At 44.9% G+C, this 23,685-nt stretch overlaps 1 protein-coding gene across 1 annotated transcript in view; it reads left to right on the forward strand.

Moving 5' to 3' along the window:
• Positions 1–261: 261 nt before the first annotated feature.
• SLC4A5 (solute carrier family 4 member 5) overlaps positions 262–23,685 on the forward strand; it is an 84,830-nt gene continuing 61,406 nt past the window's right edge. The window contains exons 1-3 of the mRNA XM_083453765.1: positions 262–315; positions 3,741–3,829; positions 5,859–6,053. Of these exons, the coding sequence (XP_083309891.1) occupies positions 3,757–3,829; positions 5,859–6,053 (268 nt within the window). The 5' untranslated portion in view covers positions 262–315; positions 3,741–3,756. The remainder of the gene's footprint in view (positions 316–3,740; positions 3,830–5,858; positions 6,054–23,685) is intronic.

Here is a 23,685-nt window from a genome sequence, read left to right on the forward strand (position 1 = left end):
ATCTTGGCTTGTGGACCACCTGAAGACTGGCTACTTTAAGCTGATTGCATTTATCTGAGCGAAGCAGTATTTGCTGGTGCAGCATCTGTGGGGAATCTATCTGTGTCCCATGATGTGATGTCACTGTGCTCTGAAAGAATCAATCCTGGTGGCCTCATTTGGGAGGCTGTCCAGCCTTGGGCACTGGGAGTCAATAGTGCCCTTGCATCCGTGACTTCTGTGCTCATTCTTCAGCCACCCGAGACCTGGTAGAGCCCCAGACTGGCTGCAGATCCCCTGAACTCAGTCTGGAGTAGTTCCTGGGACGTTTCAAGTGTGAGTAGTGCAATATTTATTCAACTTTTGTAGTCCTGTCAGGTGCTGGAATTGTTCAGAAAAGGGAGAGGTGGGCAGGCGGCATTAACACTGAGCCCTGTGGTTTCTCCTAGCTTAGGATTTTCATTCGACAAAAAAGGAAAGTGGGATATCAAAGAGGCAAAAAGCTCTCATGGGTGCTTTAATCAACTAACAGCTTGACCTTGTGCATGTTTAACCAAAGAAAAGGCCTATTGACTTCAGTGATACTTACTCCATAGTAAGCCTATTTGGGATATTGCAACTTATCTTTTAAGTCTTGCAGTGTGGTGGGACTACTTGTAAAGTCACTGCAATAGGCTGATTAAAAAACTCAGGTGATTAATCAACTAAAATTTTGTCAGTTGGCTGGCAGCAGTCATAATAAATATTTAAATAAGCATTTATATTCCTTAATCAGCTGCAATGCAACAATATTTTCTCTTAGTTGTTGGTCAGAGTGTTGCAGTAATGAAATGAATGGATTCCAGCTCTTCGTTTGCAGCGGGTGGAAGCCCTGAATGGGTGTTGGCTGCTGGTTCAGTCTCAAAGTGACTTTGGAGGGGATTGATTTTCCTGCCATGAGCAATCACCCTTTCATTTTCAGGCACCCATGAAGGGCAATCAGGGCACATGAAATAATTAGCAAACTAATATGCATTCGTGATTTTTTATTTTTTATTATTTTTTTTAAAAAAGACTCAGATACTCTGCAGGTGCTATACAGGGAAAGATGCCACAGAATAGAAATTTGACACTATGGCTTAAGCTGAGCCTTGGAAGAAACACTCTTTGTGGATGAATATGCTGCTGTTCAATAATTCTGCCTTAATATGTAGACTGTGTGACCTCCATCTCACAAGCAGCAGATGAGGTGATAAACATGTGTGTGCCTGGGCCACTTTAGATTGCAGGTGGCAGCTGGTTGAATGATCCTCCATAACTCACCCCCCCCATAAAACTAGACACAAAGGGGAAGGGTGCTAGCTTAGATTTCCCAGTGCCATTCATGTTTTCTAGGTTCAGGGCATTCAAAAAAGAAGTATGGGGGAGTGTCATTCAGTCACATGAGTCCCCACCTCTATTTGCCTCCTTGTTCGATTATTTACTCATTTTATTTATATCCTACCCTTCCTCTGAAAGGAGCCCAGGGTCGCAAACAACAAGCAAAAACACTATAAAAACATCTTTAAAACAATTCCAGTACAGAAGCAGACCTCAACTTTGAAACGTGTTGAAGGAAGGTCTTCAGCAGGCAATTAAAAGGCAGCCTGGGAGGTTGTGCCTGCCTAACATTCCAGGGGAGTGGATTTCAAAGGGCAGGGGCCACTACACAAAAGGCCCGGTTCCTACACTGTGTGGAACAGGCCTCCTGATAAGAAAGCACCTGCAAGAGGCCCTCACCTCAGCTGGGTATATAAGGAGTGAGGTGATCTTTCTGGTTATCCTGGTCCCAAGCCATGGCATCTCCAGGTAGGGCTGGGAGAGACTGCTACCTGAAACCTTGAAGAGCTGGTGCCTATGACCATTGTAGACAATGCTAATGCTAGGTGGTCTGGGGCAGTAAAAGGCAGCTTCCTATGATGGGGTTCCTACACGTGACAAATGCTAATGGGTGTTGATGGCTGGCCAGGTATCTGGGGTGAGTGTGCCAGTGGGTTCCCCAGTGCTTTAGGCATGGGTCTGCCTTTACTGGGGCTCTTTGAAAGGCCCAAGAGTCGGCATGCCTTGGGTGACTTGACTGAGTTTGAGACTAGGCAGAGAGGAAGGCACCTGCATTCCCTCACATCCCTTTGTCTAGTTGGGAAGCATCACTCCTGAAGGTAAAGGATGCTCTTGTGCCAGTTCCCTAAGCCTCTGCTTAGTTCACCTTCCCTGGCAAAATGGAGCTCACTAGCATGAAGAAGCAAGTCTTCAAATGATGGTGAGGCAGAGCCCCTTGCTAACACTTACATTGGTTGTGACTAATCACTGGCTTGCATGATCAGGCTGATGCCATTTTTAGAAGTGCAAAACACCATCGCAAAGACTAGCACATCACCAGTCACTCAATTCTCCATCTTCTCTGATTTCTTGGCCAGTTACCCGCTGGATCAGAATTTTCTGTTTTCTTCTCCCCTGCTGGGATTCACAGGTAAAAGGTTAACAGCCAATGCTACGTGGAGGAGATTGATTACCTATTTACTATTTATGAATTTACTGCTATTTACTACTATTTACTGCTCACATGCCCAAATGGCTTCTAAGCGGTTTGCAAGTGTAAAATCAATTACAAAATCCATCAATTATTAAAAGGCACACACAATAAGACAATTCTATGGGAGCATTTTAAAAAATTGTAATTAAAATATACAAAAAAACCAGAAGCTAGTTAAAAAGCGTAACAATTTAAACAGTTAAACTATTGTGGAAAGCTTAACTGCGAAGCAACCTTACCAACCCACCCTGCAACAACTATGGAGAACTGGTTGAGTAGTCCCAGGATCCAGAATTGCTGTAAGGGGGGTGGCTTTGTCCCTGTCACCCCTCCCCACCAAATAATATTTTTGATTTATTTATTTCAGCAACTTCTGCTGCCCGTAACACCATAGTTTATAAGCTTTGTGTTACAAAGTTATGTTGATGTTGATATATGTTCCAGTTTTGTTATTGCTGTTATAGTGAAATTGCTATTGAGACAGTGTGTTTTGTTTGGGCTGCCATACGTCTGGAATTTCCTGGACATAGCTGGGATTCGTCTGTCAGAAATTGTGTCTGGGTGGAATTTTTTGGACATTTTTTAAAATGTCCGGCAGCCCATATTGGCATATAGGAAGTGTTGATTTTTTGGCGAATTTCCTGAAAAAAATTGGTTAAAAACTCTCTTTTTTTGAGTTATTGCCCCCCCCCCGGCAGCTTAGCAACTTTGCAACAACTTTTGTGTCTAGATTTTCACTTTTTGAAATATGGCAACCCTTGTTTTGTGATTTATTGTTCTCATTTTTGTTGTAAGCCGCTTTGGGCATCATTTTTTGTAGAAAGGCAGCATACAAGTAAAATGGAGGTGGTGGGGCATGATGGTGCTAATGTCATACAGGACTCTAATTTGCCTACTGCATTGAGGCTTAGCAAAATCTTACCTAGAGATCTGGATAAAAGGACATCCAATTTTTAAAAGAGACAGGATTGTTCTGTTAGGAAGTTCCTTACAGGAGAAGGAGGAAGAAAGATGGGGTGAAAATGTGCCCGCTTGACTACACTGTGTTGACACTGTGTTGTTTCCATGGATGTCTAAGACAGGGATGTGGAGGAGCTCTCTCTTATGTTGTGTAGGTCCTGAGTTGATGAGAAATAACAATAAAAATGATTTTCTTACAAAACCAAACCCAGAAGACTTTAATTGTTCCTCCTGCTCTTTGTACTCTAAGCATCCCCTGATTGGCCATGATGGATGATGAAGACGCAATGAGCGAGAGAGGCCTCAGCACCTCCAGGATGCGATATGATGATGAAGATGGTAAGTTGACTCCATGTGTCACAGTTTGATCTGTCTGCCTTCCATTGTGGCCACTAGCGAAGGCTTGCAGCCTTGTGCACTCCTTTTTTATGGGGCAACTGAACATCAGCATGAAGAAAATACAGTCGTACCTTGGATATCAAACAGAATCCATTCTGGAAGTCCCTTTGACTTCCAAAACCAAAGCACGGCTTTTGATTAGCTTCAGGAAGCTCCTGCAGCCAATCGGAAGCCGCAGAAGCCCTGTTCAGCTTCCAAAAATTGTTCACAAACTGGAACACTCACTTCCACGTTTGTGGCGTTCGGGAGCTAAAACGTTCAAGAACTAAGATGTTCAAAAACCAAGGTACGACTGTATTGTCCTTGCATGTTTTCCCTGTTCAGCTTCTATTATTATTATTATTATTATTATTATTATTATTATTATTAATTTTAATTCACTTGTTAAAATGACCCAAAGTGACTTAGAAACACACCAGAAATACTAAACTAATCGTAATAAACACAATCAACAAAAACCTTTATGGCCACAAAACTCGGAAAATTTGAGCATCAGAAGAGCCTGCCGGGTCATTGGCATATCCAGTCCAGCATCCTGTTCTCAAATTGGCCAACAATACGCCTGTGGGAAACCTGCAAGCAGGACTGAAGTACAACGGCACTCTCCCCGCCAATGGTTTCCCGCAAGTGGGATTCAGAAACATTGCTTCCTCTAACTGCAGAGGCAAAGCAGAACCATCAGAGAGGCTGGGGCAACCTAGTCAGATGGACAGGGTACAATTACAGACCCTCCAAGCATCCCATTTTATGGGGCATCTGAACATCAGCATGAAGAAAATATCGCCCTTGCATGTTTTCCCTCTTCAGCTTCTATTATTATTATTATTTATTATCAATTAATTAATTAACTTGTTGAAATGACATACAGTAGTACCTTGGTTCCCAAACTTAATCCATTCCGGAAGTCTGTTCCAAAACCAAAGCATTCTAAAACCAAGGCACACTTTCCCATAGAAAGTAATGCAAAACTTGTTGAAATGACATACAGTAGTACCTTGGTTCCCAAACTAAATCCATTCCGGAAGTCTGTTCCAAAACCAAAGCGTTCTAAAACCAAGGCACACTTTCCCATAGAAAGTAATGCAAAACGGATTAATCCGTTCCAGACTTTTAAAAACAAGCCCTAAAACAGCAATTTAACATGAATTTTACTATCTAACAAGACCACTGATCAATAAAATGAAAGCAATATTCAATATACTGTAAATAAGAGTATTATAGATGATAAAAATTAAAATTATTGGTTTTTCTTAGGTGCACCGATGATAGTCATTGTTTGTATGGGGGGGCTTGTATCCATTTCTGTAGTCACACAATCAATCAATCAGTAGCTGAACTGGGTTCCACACAGTCACAAAAACAAAGTCACAAGCCACCGTCACAAGTCAGTCCCATAAAACGAAGAACAAGTCACAGTCAAAAAAATGAAAAAGCCACACAAACAAAAATGCAAAAAATAGCAAAAACAAAAGCTCCAAATATCACCTCTGTGTTGCGTGGGTTCTCAGGACTCAACAGCCAACAGACTCAACAGGAAGCCTCCTTTTTTTTTTTTTACAAACGACAAATGGAACACACTCGACAGGACGCGGAACATGTTCATCTTCCAAGGCAAAGTTCACAAACCAGAACACCCACTTCTGGGTTTGCAGCGTTCTATTTCCAAGTTGTTCATCAACTAAACTGTTCTAAAACCAAGGTACCACTGTAATAAAACCTTAAACTTTTTTTTAAAAAAAACCTTCCCCGTACAGGGCTGCCTTCAGATTTTTTCTAATGGTGGTATTTTGGGCGTCACATAACTCCATACCCTCCAACAGAGCCAGGGACAGAATGAAAGAGAGCCCAAGAGATTTGTTGGGAATGATTTTGGAGCTTTACCCTGTGGGCCTTTCTCTTTCTTCCCCCTCTGATCCTCCCTCCCTTGCACTCTCTCTTCGCCTCTGTCTCTTCCTCTTCCTCTTCCTAGCAGATTACCATTCCATCTACATTGGGGTGCCAGTGCCACGTGGCTACAGGAGAAAGAGGCGCAGGAGGAGATCGTCGTCCAGTCGGGACAAGAACGGCGACAGCGAGAGGCATTATGAGCGCCAGGACCGCTCAGACACAGACGACGGGGGCAGGATCAGCTATGAGAATGGAAACGACAATGCCAGCAGGACTAGTGAGTAGGGAAAGGGGGAGACAGAAGGCTAAGAATTCCTTAGGATCATCATGATTACCTCTGCATCACTGCTATCAGTATACATGGTACCGTAAACACAGTACTGGCTCCAGGTTTTGGAGGAGGTGTGCCCGTCCTGCAGCAGGTCCTGGGGGCTCTTGTCACCGGGTCCCCAGCAAATTCCCAACCATGTCAATCTTTGCTGCCAACCCTGCCTAAATGAAAGACCAGTTGCTGCCTCTGGGAGCCCACAAGCTAAATTTTGACAGCAGAGAGGGAGGGCAAGCGATCACAATTCCTTGCAGTCTGCATGGAAAAGGAAAAAGGAACAACGCCTGATTTCCACACAGCTCATCATGCATTATTTGGGGAGTGAGGTAGAAGCTGCAGAATCAGGAAGAAGTTGAAAACACCTCTCTGCAAGAACTAAATTGGTGGCCCTGCATATGCAATCAGATCTCTCTTGCCAAGATCATCCAGTCCCACTCCCCACCTGCACTTGAGGGTGGGGTTAGTTTGTTTTTTGCAGATTTTGTTTGCAAGACAGATCACATTATGCTACCAAAAAAAGGAAGGTTGCATGTTCTCTTTGACTAAGGAGCCAGCAGAGCCCTAGCTAGGTGATCTTGCGCCCCTGGCAGAACTGTCCAGATTGCGCCCCCTGGCCACGGACAAATTAGCTCTTCTTTCCGCCTCTCCTCCAAACCGCCCCCCCCCCATTCAATTCACCCTCTGTTTAAAACTTTTTCTTACGAGGCAATAATCAATATTTTTATTTACGGACATATTTTTAGCCAATTTTGCGCCCCCCTCTCACCTGTGCCCCTGGCAGGGGCCCACCTGCCATCCTCTAGCTATGGCCCTGGGAGCCAGAACTCCATTGTTGCTTGAAAGCTTAAAATTAAAAGGGAAAGAGAGATGTTTGGGATAAAGTATCTGTTTGCTGTGCGAAACACAGAAGTGAAGAGAACACACACACACACACCGTTTACCATTTTAATATCCTCCACTGCAAATGGCAGAGTCTGCAGACTTTGCTTTGGAGGCCAACATGGAATTGTTCACTCCCGTCTATTCCATGCAGCCTAGTCTGTAAGCTCCTTAGGAAAGCTTAGCATTTTGCATACCAAAATAGTTGTCTGCTTTCCATGGTGCACTCAGTAAGGAACTTTGCTTGGGTTTTACAAAATCATTAGCACAATGTCCGTCATTAGGGTGGGCAGGGGCGGCCAGAGGCCAAGAAGTTGCAAGGATCCCGGGAGGGGGAGACCAGCGTGCCTCTTTGTTCTGCACACAGAGACACACGGCACTACCCATATCAACTCTCTGGTGAGGCCCTTCTCCATGGCTAGCTCGGCCACTCAGTGTTTGGGGCAAAGGCCAATATTTGCCCCCTATCTCGCACTGTGAAATCCCCAACAGAACACTGCATGATGTTTTCATAGGAGTGAAGTAAGGATGGATATTCATTAAGGGGCAAAGGTTAAACCAGTCATCTGCTCTTGTTGTCCTCTTGTGTTAGACAACTGCTTTTTACTGTTGTAAATCCAATATCCACAATTGGAGGCAGCGATGCTTCTGTATACCATTTACTGGAACCCACAGGAGGGAAGAGGGCTCTTGACCTTAGATCCTGTTTCTGGGTTTTCCTTTGGGGTATCTGGTTGGCCACTGCGAGAACAGAGTGCCAGACTAGATGGACAATTGGCCTCATCCAGCAGGTTCTGATTCCCTGAGACTGATGCTTTACCTATTTTGTTTGTCAGAATTAACGAAAGGACGAGCTATTGGTTTCTACTAAGGATTGAGATCCAAATCTTAAGTTCCTCTAATTTTGGGTACAGCTCCCTCCATAGTGGTTAGAATTGGATTGAAATTGTTGATATCATAATCAATGGTGTGATCACACTTGGAATACTGTGTACATTTCTGGTTGCCTCACCTCAAAAGGAACATGGTGGAGCTGGAATAGGTTCAGAAAAGACCGATCAAAATGATCAAGAGGAAGGAGCAGCATTTGGGGCTGTTTGGTCGAGGAAGGAGAGGTATAAAGGGACACGAGGGAGGAGAGAATAAAGGGACATGATAGAAGGGCATTAAGATATGGATTCCATGTGGAAAGTGGACAGAGAGGTATTTTTCTTCCTCTACAATTATATTAGAATTTGTGGGTATCCAGTGAAAATGAATGCCGGAAGATTCAGGACTGATAAAAGAAAGTGTTTCTTGACACAACACATAGTTAAACTGTGGAAATGGCTCCTTCTAGGCTCAGTGGGATGGCCACCAACAGAGATGGCTGTAATAGAGGATTAGACAAATTCATGCAGGAGAGGGATATTGATGGCTGTGTGTTTCCTGCACTGTTGGAGAAAGTTCTTGTTGGCATCCATCTGTCTCAAGCATAGCAGCCAACTCCTAGGGGCCATGGGGGCTTTGGCCCCCACAATAAAATATTTGAGGGGACCGGCCCCCCCAAAGTTGATGGGCATTCCCATTCAAATGGTGCGTGTGCACTGCGCCATGCGATCAATTATGCAGGGCTGGGTTTGCCTGGGCCCCCACAATATTTTATCCAAGTTGGCACCCCTGGTCTCAAGAGACAATGGAGTACACTTCCAGGGGTGAAAAATGGCTGTGTTAGCCGCATCAAAGTGACCTTCCCGGGGCACAGACCTGGGCGGTGTGTATAGATAGAGGTCCTGGGCTGCCCAAACGACAGGACCCCTCCTCAGTCTCACTAATATGGTCCAAAGGAAAGCAGAGCAGTACATTTGGCACCAGCTTGGCTGCAGGAGTTGCCAGAAGGAGGCATACAAGGCGCCATCCAACTGCCTTTGTGACTCCATTCCACATTTGTGTAGAGTTTACTCCTTAGCCTTTTCTTTTCCTGAAGATATCCTGCAAGGTTTAGGATCGGAGTTTTCCTTTTCCTTAGATGGGCTACCTCCCCAGGTGGATGAGTCCCATCTCCCCTCACTTCCCTCTACAGCACATGCAGAAACCGCCTTTTTGACTGTTGGACCCATTCTTGGTCTCGTCCACTCAATCCGCCGGAGTCTGTCTCCACATGCAGGGCAAGTCCCTAACGCACTGAGGGTTTCAGACCAATCTGCTCCCCTCACCTGGTTAGCTGGCCAGTCGAGGCTGTTCCCGGGTGTGGCTGCTGTCACATGCAGACAGCTTCTAGAGCCACAGGTGAAAACTGAGTGCAGGGTGGGGACCAAAGGCGGACAAACTACCCTAGAAGGAGCATGATGTGTCCCCTAACACCTTTGAATACAACCGGCTGGAAACCACGGGGGGGGGGGAGTGCTGTTGTGCTCAAACCCTACTTTTAGGCTTCCCGCTGAGTCACCTGGTTGGCCACTGAGAAGAGGATGCTGGACTAGATGGCCCCCATTTGCCTCTCTCCTCGTGTTCTTTACTTCCTGTTTTCTCCGCAATTCCTGAAGTGGAGCACAGAGAGAGCTTGCACATCTCACTGAAGATGTTGCAGAGCAGCACAGAGATGGAGAAGCACAAGGCATTGGAGCTTTCCACCCTCTCTGCCTCTGGTAAGGTAGTAACCAATCCCTCCTTCCCCAACCTGGTGCCCCCCAAATGCTATAGACTACAGCTCCCATCAGCTTGTTGGCTGGGAGGACACCAAGTTAGTGAAGGCTGGCCCAAGCCATGCTGAACAGAAGCAATTTCTCACATATGTGAAACAAACAGGCCAGTTGATTCAGCCAATTTTAAATTTCCCAGATCGACGGGCATATCAGAATAAAATTATTTTATCAAAGCACCTGTTTTTCTTGTGGCATTGTCAAAGGCGCTTCCTCAGAATAGTTTGCAGCGGGCGTTGTCATGTTTAACATTTCTGGCTGTGAAGGGATTACATATACTTTTTAAAGGTCCTGTTGTTTTCCATCTTCTCTGTCTACCTCACTCCTCTCACTACCCCCCCCTTCACCAACAGGCCCACCTCTTCTGAGGCATCGCGTTTATTTGGTAAGTTCACGTCATGAGAGCTGAGGGCAAAGGAAAGGGCTTCATATGCCCTATAATCTGCTCAGTAAGCTGTGGAGTTTAACTAAACAGGGTGGATAAAATAAGTCTGAGGGTCTTGTTTTTTGCTGCTGCTGCATTTTGGTTGGGGTTTTTTTGGGTGGGGTGTGTGTGTGTGTGGTGCTGTGAATATTTCTTCAGCCAGGAAAAAAATGGGGGACAGATTCCAAACATTTCCAGGTAGGAAATCATTTCACATATTTTCAATATCTTGGGGTCTGGAAAGCTCTTTGGCTTTCACTTGAGAGTTTTTTGTAGTCTGCCTTGTGGTCTTGTTGAAGGTTTTGTTACCATCTAAGGGACACCTGCTAAGGAGTCTTGATTTGCCTTTTCATCTCTTTACAGCCCAAGGGGAGGTTGGGTACTGTATCTGACACTCCCAAAGGAACAAATTTGGACTGCGGATGGCAACCCCCAGGGGTTGTGGTGCAACCAAATTCTTTCCCCTTAGACAGGTGTCTAAATGTAAGACGAAAGAGCATTTTGGAAACTGTGGTGGCTGAAATGGTGCACTGTCCACTCAGAGGAGAGGCACCGGAAAGAATGTGATAGACAACAACTCCATGTAAAGCTACATGGATGCCTAAGCAAGTTGTGCATAAAGGTCAGAGGTAAAAGGACTGGTGTTTTAAATCATCATTTCTATTCATACTGTGATTTCAGGTGTGCATTTCTTGCCTTCGGCATTTGGATTTGCTGCTGTCTTTTCTTCCTCTCTATCTGATAGCCCCCATATGTTCTTCTTCAAAAGAGTCTAGGAAAAAAAAGAAGTGCAAAAATTCTGTGTCTAGTTTGATTTGAAGCAAAGGAAACCAGGTGTCTGTCTTTATGAGTGATGGAAAGCAGTTATGCCGCTAGAACATGTCATCAGCTGTTAGTGAAGAGGGAGATTGAGATATTTTGTGTCTACATCCTCTCTGTGGATTAGCTAGCGCTGAAAATTTTTGATTCTATGGTACAATTTGCTGTGCAGCCTTCATCTGCCATACACATCTATTTCTTCCTATGCAAAGATTTATGTGATATAATTAGCTAGTCCTGAGGGGTAGCTAATACATCTGGGTCTGAGATTTAGTAGGCAGAAGCCTGTTTTATCAGATGCATGAAGCTGGCAGAAAAGGTAGTGGCTATATAAATGCATGAGCTGAGATACAGGGTAAGGAAAAGCAAGTAAAAAATAAATAAACTGTGATCTGATTACTGGAGGTATGAGACATGTAAGCCATGCATGTGTGCTGGAACTTCAAAGTACCTAAGAAGCAGTTCTGATAACATCAAATGAAGGACAACTGGTGTGTGTTTTTTTTGTAGTGTGAGCCTTGTACATTTGCACCATGAAATACAGTGTTACTGAATTCCAGGACCATAGCATCTCCTTCCCAAATTCCCCTTGCATCTTTTGTGTTGAAGTATCAAAGGCCCACAGAGTCTCCCAGTAGACCAGACTGCTTTCTGTATGCTCTCTGTTTCAACCAGCCTTCCCCAACATAAAGTCTAAGTAAACACAGCAGTTACAAGATCACCATTTGCAGAAGCAAATATACAACCTTCCTATAACTTCCATCGTCCCCAAAATATGCATCCAAATCACTGTGGGGTCTGTATCTGAGACTGAGGTACTGCCTGCTGCTCATACCAGTGACAGGCAGTCTCGGGGCGTGAGTACCCATGTGCCACTCCAACAAATATATCTTCTTAATCATCTCTCTCTGCAAGAGAGTACAGTGGTACCTCGGGTTAAGAAATTAATTCGTTCTGGAGGTCCATTCTTAACCTGAAACCGTTCTTAACCTGAAGAACCACTTTAGCTAATGGGGCCTCCTGCTGCCGCTGCGTCGCCGGAGCATGATTTCTGTTCTCATCCTGAAGCAAAGTTCTTAACCTGAGGTCCTGGTAATATTTCTGGCTTAGCGGAGTCTGTAACCTAAAGCGTATGTAACCTGAATCGTATGTAACCCGAGGTAGCACTGTAGCTGTAAAGCAGGGGTGACTACTAGCTCCTAGCCCTCTGGGCCCATTTCACTGGCCCACAGAGCCCCCACCAATTTTTCTGGCAATGGCAATATGAGGAGAAATATTTAAAGACACCACAGTGCTGAGGTGGGCAAATCACCCCCTCCTCATTCCTCAGATTGAGCACCTGATGAGCAGAAAGGGGGGACCTCCAGCAGAGGAGTGAGAGGGGGTCTGTGTGTTGGTATCTGCCTCTGTGCATACATGTCCCATGTACATGTGAGAGTGCACATGAGAGATTGTGGCCCCCAGAAAAGAATGTGGCCCTTAGGCCCCAAAATACTAGCCCCCGCTGCCTTAAATACGTGAGCATCTGAGGCACTTTTGAAATATAATGTCTTTAGATATAAACATAATCAATGTTTAAGTTTTTTTTTTAACCCACCAATCCATAGTTGTTCTATTGAATCAGAGCTCCAAAAGATTTAACCTGCTTCTTTCGGAATCCTCCTTTTAAGATGGAAGATAGCCCCATTGCCCAACAGGAGCAATCAAAAATGGATTGCGTTTGCAGACCTTCTGGTTCCTTCAGTGATAGAGTTTAAAGCTCCCCCCCCCCCCCCGCCGCCACCTTCCAGGTGTGTTTTATACTTGGCAAACACAGCTAGGCTTCAGTGCCTTTGTTGGTTTGACTGCAAAGAAAGAAAGGTCTCGTAGGTGAATGAGCACTAAGAATTTGCCCTGGCTGTTCTGTTTCCTGCCCTCCACAGCCGCTCTCTCCGCTTTCGCAAATGACTCTTTGTTTGCACCAGTGACCCCAATCAGAAACCCAACGCAAGCAGGTTTAGAGAGAGGAAAGACCTGTAAAACGACCCTAAGATCATCCATTCGCACAATATTGAATGATGAAGTTTCCTCCAGGCGGATAGAATGCCTCGTGGATCCCAGCAAAAGCTGAATGCAGCGGAGGTTACGTGTTGCCCATAGACAGATCGGCTTAGGCCTTAAGCTGGGGAAATGGGAAAGGAAAGAAAAAAACCCTTATTTTCTATTTAAATGTCCTCCTTTGTTTTCTGTTTGTTTCAGTGACTGGTAGTTTTGCTGTGATGTTTTTTAATTATTATTTTGGGTTTTGTTTTTCTAATGCAGTAGCACACAGTTGAAATGAACAAGCAGCTAATAGGCCAGTTAACTGGTTAAGCTTCTGGAGCGGATGCAAAGTGGGGGGGGGGCTTACTTTTTTACTTTTTTTAAAGCAGACACATAGAATTGTAGAGTCCTGGTGACTCTGTGCTTCCTCCAGAGTCAGAAACAGTAACCCTTTGAATGCCAGTTGCTGGAGAACATTAGGAGGAAAGAGCTGCTGCCCTCATGGCACCCAGGGGCCACTGTGGGAAGCCAGATGGGGGAGCAGAGCTGTCCTTAGGATCTTAATCCCCACCCATCCCCACAGCCTCGTTGTTTTAGTATTTAATAATGGCTGCTTATTGTGCACCCTTTGGTACCATGGAAACATGATTTCTAAATTTTAAATAAATGAATAAGGAAATGAATAAATGCAAATCCAAGAATCTCTCATTCCCAGGAAAGATCTGCTGGTCTCCTGGGATATCGTAATGAACCATTAAAAAGGGGAAACTTTTTTATTATTATTTGCTTGTGCTGTACTAGAAACATTCAGATTGATTGACTGGTCACTTTTATATCCAGCCTTTTCTCTCTCTTCCTTTCTCTTTCTCTTTCTCTCACCTCAAGAAAGCATCACTTTAAATCAGAACACCTTAATCAAAAATGAATGTGCCTCCAAATGAATGTGAACATTTGCATGGCTGTTCTCCATGAGCCAGTCATGTGGCTCTCCTTTGGAAGGGAATCTGATGAGTAAAATTCTGCACAGGAGGGTTTGGAGGAAGTCTTGGAAGCAAAGAATCAGAATTGCAATTCTCCATAAGCGATTATCATCACATACTCTAAAAAGGGATACACTTTTTAAAAATGTGCAGAATGCAGCTGCAAGAGATTTGAGGGGAACAGTACACTATAGACAGATCATATAATCCGTATCTGGTATGAACTGTTCTGGCTGCCAATTCAATACTGAAGTCAATTCAATGGGTTTTTTCCCCATTGAAAGCCCTGAACAGTTTAGGAGCCAGATTCTTGAAGGAGCCCCTCCACCTATATATGCCGGCTTGGGCCTCACATTCTGCAGGCGAGATCCTTCTCAAGTGGGATGGGGCTCCTCTGTGACGGTGCCCTGGTAGTCCCACTCCTTTCTCCCAGGGGAAACTGCTCTTTAGCGCTCAGTCAGAGCAAACAGCCATTCGAGTTTGGGCAGGACTGTTGTTTGCTCTGATTTAGAGAGAAAGAGCAGGTTTTCCCTGGGAAAGGGGCAGCATCAAGGGAAAACGACTCAGCCCCGTGCTTTCTAGACATGGGACAAACAGAATTGTGGGTGAGCCCTTAGTTGGTTAAAGTGCCATTGGTAGGTTAATTTCAGCACAACTTCTCTAGTTTGGGAATATATGTTTCTTAAAGGAGCTTCACTCCATATAGCGTTGCACACATTTTCTGCTATTGGGAACTTTAAGTCCTTCACCAAAACCTCTTGCCAGCATGCCTGTGGAAGAGACGGTAATCTTTTCACTGTTTTTATTCACTGTGGGCTCATCCACACTTCTGCTTTCCCATGCCTAGAGAGGTTTTCCACTTGTCTCATGCTTTCTAGTCATGGATTTGAATGGTTTTCTGTTTGCTCCACTCCTTTCCCCAGGAAAACCTGCTCTTTACTGCTGACTCGGAGCAAACATCAGTCTGTGGAAAACACAATGGACATTTGCTCTGATTCGAGGATGAACTGGGAAAGCAGCAGTACAAGTGGAAGTGTGGGCAAGCCCTGTGATGCTGCTATAGGCCAAATGCAGCCTTCCAAGCCTCTCTGTCCAGCTCATTGAACTATCCCCAAACCATTTGCCCTCCACAACCTTATCCCCGCTCCTCAGGCCATGCCCCTCACCTGCCCTGCTTCACATCCTTCTTGAGTGTTTTTGCCTGGATAGAACTCTAATAATGCCTCTTTGTTTCCTGAATAGCAAGTGTATGTGCAAACTAGTCTACTGTACGGAGGTAACAAGTGGGCGTGATCATCCCACACTCTCCCCAAAACACTACCACACACCCAGGCACCCCCTCCTCTGATGATCCATGCAGATTGAATGAGCACGGGGCTGTATCACCCCCTCTTTCCGCTCATCAAATGTTCAATCTGATGAGTGACTAGGAGATGATTTGTTACCCACAGCAACATGTGTCTTCTTCAAATTATCCCCCACCCCCCCACCACCGTTTGCCACCGTCATCAAAATCGGTGATGGCAAAAAATTAGGCCCCCTAGCTTGTAAACCCCTGAACTAGATGAACTTTGAAGTTGCTTCCGGCTCTGTGATTCTATGATAATCAGTTTGATGAATCAATTGCTTTTGCTTAAATATATTTCCAGCACTTCTTTTTTTTAAGTCATCAGTTCTAATACAAGAACTCACAAAAGCTAAAAATTGCAGGCATTCCCTTTTCTTGCAGTGTAATACTGGCATACAGAATCGGAAACCAGTGCTTTTCTCCCAAACTATGGTTTGATTCATATTCACACTTATATTATACAGGTTTAATTTATCTAAACATTTATGATTAATGACTATAGTCTCCTCCCCCTCCCGATTGGCACCCCTGCTCATAACTCGTAAGTGCATAAGAAGAGCCTCCTGGATCAGGCCCATGGCCCATCTCATCCAGCATCCTGTTCTGGACTAACCAGTTGTGGCCAACCAGATGCCTATTATGGAGAGCCAGTAAACAGGCTCTGTGCTCAAATGCATTCTTCCTTCCTGTGGTTTCCAGCAATTGATGCCTCCGACTGTGGAGGCACAGCATAACTGCTATGGCTAGTAGCTAATAATAATAATAATAATAATTTATTATTTATACCCTGCCCATCTGTCTGAGTTTCCCCAGCTACTCTGGGTGGCTCCCAATTGAGTGTTAAAAACAATACAGCATTAAATATTAAAAACTTCCCTAAACAGGGCTGCTTTCAGATGTCTTTTAAAGATAAGATAGCTGCTTATTTCCTTCACATCTGATAGGAGGGCGTTCCACCGGGCGGGCACGACTAGCGAGAAGGCCCTCTGCCTGGTTCCCTGCAACCTCACTTCTCACAGTGAGGGAACCGCCAGAAGGCCCTCGGTGTTGGACCTTAGTGTCTTGGCTGAATGATGGGGGTGAAGGTGCTCCTTCAGGTATACTGGACTGAGGCCGTTTAGGGCTTTATAGGTCAGCACCAACACTTTAAATTGTGCTTAGAAACATACCCCTCTTCTCCATGAATTTGTCTAATCTTCTTCTATAGCCATCCGAGTTGGTGGCCATCACTGCCTCCTGTGGGAGTGAGTTCCACAGGCAATGTCAGGTACTATTGGGAAAGTGCACATCCCAAGAGGCTTCCATTCAGGACCCCTTGCCATATCGCTGGAGATACCAAGGTATAACTCCTCAACTGCTTGCACTCCCAGAGTTTTGCCCCACCAGCCTCTGCATAATTGCAGAATTGCTTGCATAATCTGGGGCAGCCACTTGAGACTGCCGTGGGCACCACCGCCCACGTGAAGCAGACAGGCTCTCCAACTTTAAAAACTATGTGGGACCTTTTCATGTTCTTACAGTGGTAACATTTGTAGTGACATTTCCAGCTCATTGGCAAGCTGTGAGCTGAGCAATCTCAGACCCAGAATTCTTGCTCCATAGGAAGGAAGCTGCCGTATAAGGCAAACCTTGGATTCACCTAGCTTGCCTTTATCAACACGGCTTCTAAGGACCTCTGCCAGCTCTACTGAGAGACGTTGCTGATTGAACCTGCGACCTTTGCATGCCAGGCGGGTGCCACAAGCAACTCTTCTCCTAACACCGAGCTTTGGGTTGTTTTGTTAACACCAGCATCTTAACCCCAAAGCCCCTTTGTCCCACCTTGGGTGCTTTTGTGATGGAAACCCTAAACCAGAAACAAATTTGCCAAGGCTTTGAAGTCCACTAAGCACTTGACGATATCACCTTCATTCCAGTAGTTTGGCTTCAAGGTTCTTAGCAAGTAAATCGGGCTAATCTATAGTAATAGCGAACATCCTATTCTTTTGGGGCCATTGTGATTCTTTTGGCAGAAAACAGGAACATTCTCCAGGAGGGAAAGCAAGTGGCACTTAGCACACATTTGCCGCATTAGGATTTCATCTTATGACCACACACACATGTATATACATATATACATGCTGAAACACAAAAATGCTCGCTGTTTGTACCCAGTGTGAAAGAACAAACTGGAGGATTTTGAGCACAGACATTTTTATAACCAGATTAACTTCTAACACGTTAAAGCTAACTTTATTGTAAGCAGATAGGGCTCACCTGAGATCCACCACATGGCACTCCGGCATTCAGGCATGATCAGGCCACTTCCTGGTGAAGTTTGGACTGTGTGCAGCAGACCCACCTTTCCGTGATGGGGAACTGAGTCAGTTGGTCTGCTCCTGGAGACTCATGCTACATCTCTGAATACTCGGGGGGGGGGGCAGGGGTGTTCCAGAGAGACTCTGTTTCGCTGTGGGGAGGGGAGGGGACGGGAGGGGAGGAGAACTATTGACCCACTCTCTCCTAAGAGTCCACCTGTGTTGCATCCTTGATTAGCAATCCTGTAGAGTTGTTCCAGGTGATCCAAAGGCAGAAGTGATGGGTGACCTTCTGGAGCACTCAGCACCAGTTTGCATGGCACTCAGTGGATTAAAAAGTTGCTCGGCTCCATAGTGCCGTGCAAAGCTTGCAAATTCAGTCAAAGTTCCAGTACTGTGCCTTCCCATATTTTATGGGGTCTGTTTCAGTATATATAGCCTGGTGGTGCCAAGAAGACACCTGCAATGATGTAACCCGCTTTCTCACTTGATCCTTGTCCATCCTGCCTGGTGAAAGCCAGTCTGAGCAGGTTGACCAGGTGGGTCCAGGCTGTGGTGATCGGCACCCACTGCAATGGATCACAGCATCTGCTTCCCTTAAAAAGGCAGTAGCACATCCACTCCTGAAAAAGCCCCCCCCCCCGGACCCTGGGGTTTGTAACAACTACTGCCCAATCACAAGAGCAGCTGGAGGGGGGGGAATGAGCTTTGGAGAAATAATCCACATCATCTTTGCTTGTCTGTGGGACAACTCATGGTTTGCTGAAGAAACTTGTGGGTAATGGGTGCATTAGCCTCCCACTTGAAATGCTGGTGATGTTAGAACTCAAGCCTGTTTTCCAACATCAATATGCGCAGTTCCTTTATTTTCTGAATTTGTTTTTATGCCCATACACACATGCAGTCTATGAACACACACTAGCTACTGGGATAAGGCTGCCCTGCCTGCTGCCTTGCATGCCGCCAAAGATCTAAAAACCATGTGAGCGTGGAGATTTAGAAGAAAATCTGCCAAGCTTGTTCTCAGCAAGCAGCGCTGAGCGGGCAGTTGAGCAGCCAGGCGCTTCCTTCACCCTTCCAGTTCCTTCACAGGGAGGAGTCCTGGGAACTGCACTTCAACCCTCACAGGAGGTCTACCTGTTTTGCATGCGTTTGTCATTTAAATTTATTCATTATTTAAATTTGTGTGCTGCTTTTCCATATAGGTATCCTGGAAGCAACTCACAACAACAAAAAATGCAACCAATACAATACTTCATTACAAGAACAAACGGATACTAAATCATTTTGAAACGCAACATGACAGTGCAACAAATAGATCAGTTAGAATATGTGAACTTTATAACATTTTAAAGTCATTATAAAACAAACTAAACATTGAAACATATCAATTAATGGGAAATATAATGTAAATATATGTCTTCTCAGTCCCATTTTTGCATTAGTCTTCAATTTTAAAATATCTGTACAAAATATTCATACTTAGATATGTACTTTAAAACACTTTTCATCATAATTATGTGTTTACATATGTATTTTATCATAATGTGTGGAATTTTGCTTTACCCTAAAATATATAATTTTTATGCATTTTGGTACAGTTTCTAAATTAAGAATCATATTGAATAATTTGGAGAAGTGTGAAATCTGAAAGGTTATTACTTTCCAATCATTTTATTAATCCAATAAGTGTTAATAAATGCTTGTAGCCAATGCATAGCCCTACTCAGAGTAGACCCACTGAAGTTAATGCACATGACTAAGGTTCATTAATTTCAGTTGGGTCTACTCTGAGTAGAGCTTAATTGGAGACAACCCTGGGTCAATTCAGTTTTAAGCACAGACCAAACAAACCCCTCTCCCATCCCAACGTTTAGGAGGGCAACACAGAACCCCAAGAGCCAACTCAGCTTCACTGTTTACTTGGACTATCAGGTCCCAATCTCATCAAGCTCCAAAGAAAAACGATCTCTGCAAGCCAACAGTACTCCCTTTCGCCATTATTTTCTATTTTGCCAGTCTTTCCATATTTCAAGCCCTCTTTGTGAAAGGAGTTAGGCATGAATTGCTAATTATCTTCATACTGATGGGTCCTGAATGGGCATATTGTTTTTTAATGAGTTGTTACCTCAAACAGCTTATTATTATTATTCAAAGGGTCTTTTCATCTGAGGTGCTGGGACAACTGGTGGCTATTTGCCACATTCTGAAATTGTGAATCTGACGGGCCTGGGCCACTGAAAAATGCGCAAAGATTTTGTTGTGCCAAAGGGTTTTCTGGCTTCATAGAATAATTATCTAGTCTAGGGTTGCAGCTCTTTGGTTGAGTTGTCTAAGATCCAGGACAAAACTAAAGAATCCACGGCAGATGGTCATCCAACCTGTTTTTTTTAAAAAAAAAACTCCAATGAAGGAGAGTCCACAACCTTCTGAGGGAGTCCATTCTGCTGTCAAACAGTTCTTACCGTCAGAAAGTTCTTCCTAATGTTTAGTCAGAATCTCTTTTCTTGCTGTTTGAATCCTACCCTCCAGAGCAGCAGAAAACAAGCTGCCTCCATCTTCCATTTGACAGCCGTTTGATATTTGAAGATTCCGAAGTCACTTTTTCTGCCATTAATGAGTGGGGGGATTCATTTAAATACAAGTGGTTTGGCAGGTGGTCTCTGCCTGCATCTGGCCAATCTCCACATTAGTTAGTACAGTGGTACCTCCGGTTAAGAACTTAATTCATTCTGGAGGTCCGTTCTTAACCTGAAACTGTTCTTAACCTGAGGTACCACTTCAGCTAATGGGGCCTCCCACTGTGCGATTTCTGTTCTCATCCTGAGGTAAAGTTCTTAACCTGAGGTACTACTTCTGGGTTAGCGGGGTCTGTAACCTGAAGCGTTTGTAACCTAAAGCATTTGAAACCCAAGGTAAAGGTGTAAAGGTAAAGGGACCCCTGACCATTCGGTCCAGTCGTGGCTGACTCTGGGGTTGCGGCGCTCATCTCGCTTTATTAGCCAAGGGAGCCGGCGTACAGCTTCCGGGTCATGTCGCCAGCATGACTAAGCCGCTTCTGGCGAACCACTGTACCACTGCAGCTGTGTGCAATTCAGGGCAGGGGCACCAACTCCTGGGACCCAGCCCTTTTGGCCAAAATGCGGCAGCAGGAGGAGCCACTGGCCATTGAAGCCGCACTGCCGCTGCATTTGGTTCTGCCGTGGCTCCTCCTGACCTCCTGATGTCCTGCGCACAATGTCGGCCCTCACAAGCTGGCGCCTCTGGTTCAGGGGTTCTTTTTGCCATATGATTTACTTGGCTCTCTGCAGGGAATCTGCCCAAGGGACTTGAAGTTTGCTCCCTGCTTGTGGCAGCCTCTGGCGTGGATTGCAATAGGGTGATCTGTGGGGGCTGATAGTCTGCCTTGCACCAGAGCGTGGAGGAGAGGGGCTGGTCTGGAAGGCCTTTGAACCACCCCCAGTGCTTGGCTCTGTTTGCTGCTTGGACTATACATGATGTGGGGAACCTTTGGCCCTCCAGAAGTTGCTGAACTAAGATATACCACCCAACTGTCCCATTTAAAGCGGGGCATCTGGATTCATAGAAGCCGGTCTGACTTTCTGATCCCATCCTGCATGTTCTGTTTTGCCTCCCATGCTCTGACGAAGCCAGAATGCAGGACCAAAAGGCAAGCATTTTCCCATCCTGCCCTGTGCTGCGAGTCAGGTGGCTCACACCAGAGCACAGGACCAAAAGATGGCTCAGGCTGCGAAGGAGGAGGTGGAGGCCGTGGAAAAGCTATGAGCCGGGAGGGAGGGGGTGAGGGGGTGGCAGCAAATGAGTGAGGGGGTGGTGGTTATGATGAGGGGGTGAGCAACAGGGGCAGCGGGTTGGGGTTGGGGGTATACCCTCATTTGTTCTTCCAAAGTGTTGCGGGATATGCTACGACTTAATGTGAGTCAACAACATGAGACAGCAGCAAAAAAGGCTAATGCAATTCTAGGTTGCATGAACAGAAGTAGTGTCCTGATCAGCGGAAGTAATAGTCCTGCTCTCTTCTGCCTCCATCAGAGCCCACCTGGAATACTGTGTCCAGTTCTAGGTGCCACAGTTTAAGAAGGATGTTGACAAGCTGGAATGGAGGCTGGGGGTTAGACTAGGTGACTCTTGGGGTCCTTCCAACTCTGCAATTCTGTGATTCTAACTTCCTCCATCCCTGATTGTTCTAGTTTGGAATTGTAATTTAGCAACATCAAGGGGGCCAAAGTTTCTCCACACCTGCAATATACCCTTAAAGCTCATTCTTTTCCTCAGAGAGTTCTGAGCCCGATGGTTTGTTAAGGGTTTGGGGGAACTGCAACTCTGTGAGGGCTAAACTATCATGCCCAGAAATTATTGGAGGGAAAGGAATGTGTTATGAATGAGCTTTAAAGGCATGGTGTACAAACAGCCCAAGTATTAAAAACTTCTCAGGTACTCATTTCCCTTTGTCACTTGTTAGAAGGAAATTGAAGAAGGAAAGGAGAAAGAGAGAGAGAGCGGAGGAAGATGGGGGTGCTGAGGAGAGGAAAAACTGAGGGCTCATCAACAGTAAAATCTTAGAGCAAGTTGTTGTTGTTGTTGAAATTTATATCCCGCCCTTCATAAAAAGATCTCAGGGCAGTTTACAAGTGGTTTAATCCACCAAACTCTCAAGGAAATCTGGGGACTGTTGTTTATTTAATAATAAAGGTGCTGGGAACCTACCTTTCAGCAGTCACACAAGGCTCTGTCAGGTTATTTCAGAGACGATGCCAGGCCAAATTGGTTGCTGAGCCAAGGAACAGCTTCTTTTTTTTAGTTTTTATTAAAGTTTTGTTTTGTTACAATAAAAATAGATAAACACGGAAAGGTACATTTGTTGTCTCCACTTTCAGTTTGTATGCTTTTTCAGGGTTTGATTGCATTTAGTGATTTACATTTATCTATTTTGTCGTATACATCTTGCATGAGGGAAAAGGGAGGAGGAAAGAGAGAGTATTGTTCTATTATCTGTTGCTAGTGTAGGGGTTTGTGTCAGCATCACATGGGTAGTCCTTCGTTTATGTACAGTCATACCTTGGTTTGCGAACGCTGTGGGCTGCGCGTCTTTGAGTTGCGGACCACGCCAAACCTAGAAGTACTGGAACGGGTTACTTCCGGGTTTTGGTGCTCGCACATGTGCAGAAGTGCAAAATGATGTCACGCGCATGCACAGAAGTGCCGAATCACGTCACGCGCAGACACAAACACGGCGCTCCGGGTTGCAAACGTGCCTCCCGCATGGATCACATTTGCAACCCGAGGTATGACTGTCTTTATTTCTTTTTATTGATACTGCAAGAAGTTGGGGGTCCCAGATTTGTTTGGTTGTGCTCTGTTGATTGCAGTGTGGCTTGTTTGTGTGTGCAGGGGGAGGGTAGGCTGTTGGATGAAGTTAGCCATACTGATTCATATGCTGTTGGGGAGGAGAAGTCGTGCTGTCTTTTTGTGCGGTGTATGTGATAAAGGGAAACCATACTGAGATGAAGGTGTCCTCCTTTGCTTATCCCCATGGTATTTTGTGTTTGTTGGTTGACTTCTCTAGCAGGGCGGTTTTCCATACATTTTGGTACCAGTGGTCTATGTTCACTCCTCATAGCTCCTTCCAGTGTCTAGTTATGATATTTCTAGCTGCTGCAAGTAACTTATGAGTTCCTTGTCGTGTGTGTGTGTGCGCGCGCGCTGTCCTGGAGTTGCTTCTATTACCTGTTTTGTTATTTTGGAAATTTCCTGCAGCCCTGATATCCAGAAAGATTGAACTTTGGGGCATTTCCACCACATGTGGACGTGTGTGTCTATGGAAGTGCAGTCTCTCCAACATTTAGAGGAGGTTCCTGGGTGTATGAGTGCCAACTTCCATGTTGCTATGTACCATCTATGTATAAGTTTTAGGGTGAGTTCTCTCCCTAAGTAATGTAAGTAATAAATTATTATTATTATTATTATTATTATTACTACTACTACTACTATTGGCTGAGATGGATTTAAATGGTGGTCTATAGTCTAGACCATTGGGTAGGGTTTAATTCATATTCTATGTCATGCTTCCTTGGTTTTTAATCGTGGGAAGGAGGTTTGTAGAGTCTTGC

This window comes from Podarcis tiliguerta (genome assembly GCF_965153285.1).
Source record: "Podarcis tiliguerta genome assembly, chromosome: 8".
Classification (NCBI taxonomy): Eukaryota; Metazoa; Chordata; class Lepidosauria; order Squamata; family Lacertidae; genus Podarcis; species Podarcis tiliguerta.